The following is a 2698-nucleotide window of genomic DNA, read 5'->3' on the forward strand; positions in this document are numbered from 1 at the left end:
ATGTGATGTGAACAAATTGAGTACATTTAGTTTGCACTAGCTAGCTGTTACCAGGACGGTTCAAGAATTTCACCTGAAATTGATTGCCCAAACCTTCCGATCAAAACTGTATGTGACCTGTTAAGGATGATATTCCCATGTAGCACTGGAAAAGACAGAACAGCTCCAAGAGAACCTCAAAATTAGCACATCAGCAAAATATAGTTGGCAAAATTAGTGGAACACACCTAGCATGAACATAAGATTTGCAAGAACTCAATTAATCTCACCGTTTGCACACAAAGTTTGCATATCAATCACTGTCAATCTGTCATGCAGCTGCATATATACAAGAAATCATCTGAAGTAATTAGAATTAGTACTCCGCCGTTGTTGCAGCTCTCATTAATTAGTCCAATCCTTCCATCGGATGCCCTATCGCCGCCGCCTCCGACATGAACCAGTCAAGCTCACCTTCGCCGCCGATGCCTTTCATCAGATCTCTGACGTCGTGCTCTTCCTCCCTCGCATCCTCGAAGCAGCCGGTGCCGGAGGAGGTCGCCCCCTCCCCTTTCTCCTTGGACGGTCCTGCAGCGGCGGCAGCAGCGCCCGGGGTCCCGTCGGCAAGCCGGTCGATGGCCGGCTTGGACTGCGTGAGGAGCCACTCCACCGTCTTGCTGGCCTTGTCGAAGCCGAGGAGGTCCTGCAGGGCGAAGAACTCGCGCGCCACGCCGACGGACAGCCGCATCCGGCGGTCGCGCACCCCCTGCGCCGTGCGGATCTTGCTGTGCCGGTCCGTTCGGAACGGCCTCTTCCGCGCCGCCCCGACGACTGCACCCCCTGGCCCCGGCGCCCCATCATTCCCCGGCTCCCCCCGCTCCGCCGGAGCTGGAGCGGTCACCGGCTGCCAGAGCACCGCTTCCAGGGTCCCCTCCTCCTGCAGCAGCAGCAGCTGCTGCTGGTGGTACATCTCGGCGGGGAAGAACTGGAAGTACTCGCCAAAAGACGACGCGGCTGGATGCATGTATGGCGGCCGGTGGGTAGTAGGGTTTGGTAATGGCGGTTCTTGGTGGGATACTCAATGATGATGATGGTGATGATAACGGTGGATGGTTGGGTCATCTCTCAAATAGTTCGAAGCTTCACTAGCAAACCAAACCAATCAGTAAACTAGTGTGGATCAGTGGATGGACACCTAGAAGGTCCCTGGTCTAGTAGTGGCCGGCAGTACTAGCTAGTGTTAATGCGGATCTAAATCTTACTTCTACTTTTACTGCTCCTTTCTTGCTCTATGTCAAGTAGAGCTAAGCATCCATGTCCAGGGAAGGGGCTGGAAGAGGAGGAAAGGGGAAGAAGAGGTGAGGGAGGACGAGCTAGCTAGCTCGAGACTGTAGGCCGGCATCTAGATAGGGTACTCCTTCGGGCCCACTTGAGCATTAAGATATGGACAAGTACGTGTATCTAGAGTAAGTACATTGCAGGCGTACTAGATTGCATTTTTTTATATTACACTTTTTTTTATGAATTTCTTTCTTGTTTGTACAATTGCAGGCTGCACTCTCTTCATGGCCGGATGGCAATGTCATTTGATGTAGCTAGATTAGCTAGCTCTCAAAACTGTTTACTGGCAAGTGGGGTCAGGAGAGGTAAGGCTGTCTAGCGAGCTTGTCTGCTTCTGCTGGTGGGTGTGTGTGGGCGAATGATGAAGGCATTATTGTGAGGCAAATGTCTATGTGTGTGTGCAGTTACTACTGTAGGGACGGGCGCAGAGCTACAGGCCAATACCCATGTGAGAATGGTCAGGTATTTGTACACATGTAACCATACAGTGCTAGGTAATGATGGGATATTTGATTATTTAACACTACACCGTTGTATGTCAGGGCAACTCCAACACCGAGCAACAAATTACCCGCAAATGTCATTCAGATATCCAAATTCTCACAAACCAGAAACAAAGTGGGGAATGTATGACGGAGGAGGGACGCCCGCCACGTTGGACACTGACAAACCATTCCGCCAAGCAGCCGTGGCATCCATATCAGATGCATTGTGAAGGAGGAGCCGCCCTCCTCGCCAGTGGGGCAACTTTTGGCGGCCGGTCGCCATCAAGATCTAGCCCAATTGCCAACTGCCCAAGCAACATCCGAACAATTCCTCCAAGGCTACGGAGCCGGCGGCGCATCTCTTTGACGGCGAAGCGGAGCGACGCATCACGCAGTGCTGGGTAGTGTTCGTGAACACCCAAGTGGCGTCCACGTCAAGTCCGACACCCATTGCCGATGCTCCTTTGAGTGGGGCTGGCGGAGTCCGAGCGTGTAGCTTTCATCCAAGCCATCGACGCCGCTAAAGACAATCGGCAAAAGGTGTTGGACGATGAGTGATGACCCACAAGTATAGGGGTTCAATCGTAGTCCTCTCGACCAGTAAAAGTGTCGAACCCAATGAGGAGCAGAAGAAAATGATAAGCGGTTTTCAGCAAGGTATTCTCTGCAAGTACTGGAAGTAGCGGTAACAAATAGTTTTGTAGCTAGGTAATTCGTAATAAGTAACAAATAGCAATAGTAACAAAGGTGCAGAAGGTGGCTCAATCCTTTTATAGCAAAGCACATGACATAACGATCTCTTATATAGAGCAAAGCGTTCTCCAGGACACATGGGAATTACCGTCTAGTCACTTTCATCATGTTTAGTTTATTCGTATTCACTACTTTGATAA

At 50.9% G+C, this 2698-nt stretch overlaps 1 protein-coding gene across 1 annotated transcript; it reads right to left on the bottom strand.

The window, feature by feature from the left end:
- Positions 1–275: 275 nt before the first annotated feature.
- Positions 276–1003, bottom strand: LOC119360188 (transcription factor TEOSINTE BRANCHED 1-like). Its single transcript, XM_037625940.1, has one exon. It carries the CDS (start codon positions 1001–1003, stop codon positions 389–391), a length of 615 nt encoding a protein of 204 aa, XP_037481837.1. The 3' UTR covers positions 276–388.
- Between the last annotated feature and the right edge of the window lie 1695 nt (positions 1004–2698).

The sequence above is a fragment of the Triticum dicoccoides genome, chromosome 2B, assembly GCF_002162155.2.
Source record: "Triticum dicoccoides isolate Atlit2015 ecotype Zavitan chromosome 2B, WEW_v2.0, whole genome shotgun sequence".
Taxonomy (NCBI): domain Eukaryota; kingdom Viridiplantae; phylum Streptophyta; class Magnoliopsida; order Poales; family Poaceae; genus Triticum; species Triticum dicoccoides.

Excerpts from the sequence above, each read along its gene's own strand:
- LOC119360188 (XM_037625940.1), bottom strand. The coding sequence starts at position 1,003 with ATGCATCCAGCCGCGTCGTCTTTTGGCGAGTACTTCCAGTTCTTCCCC.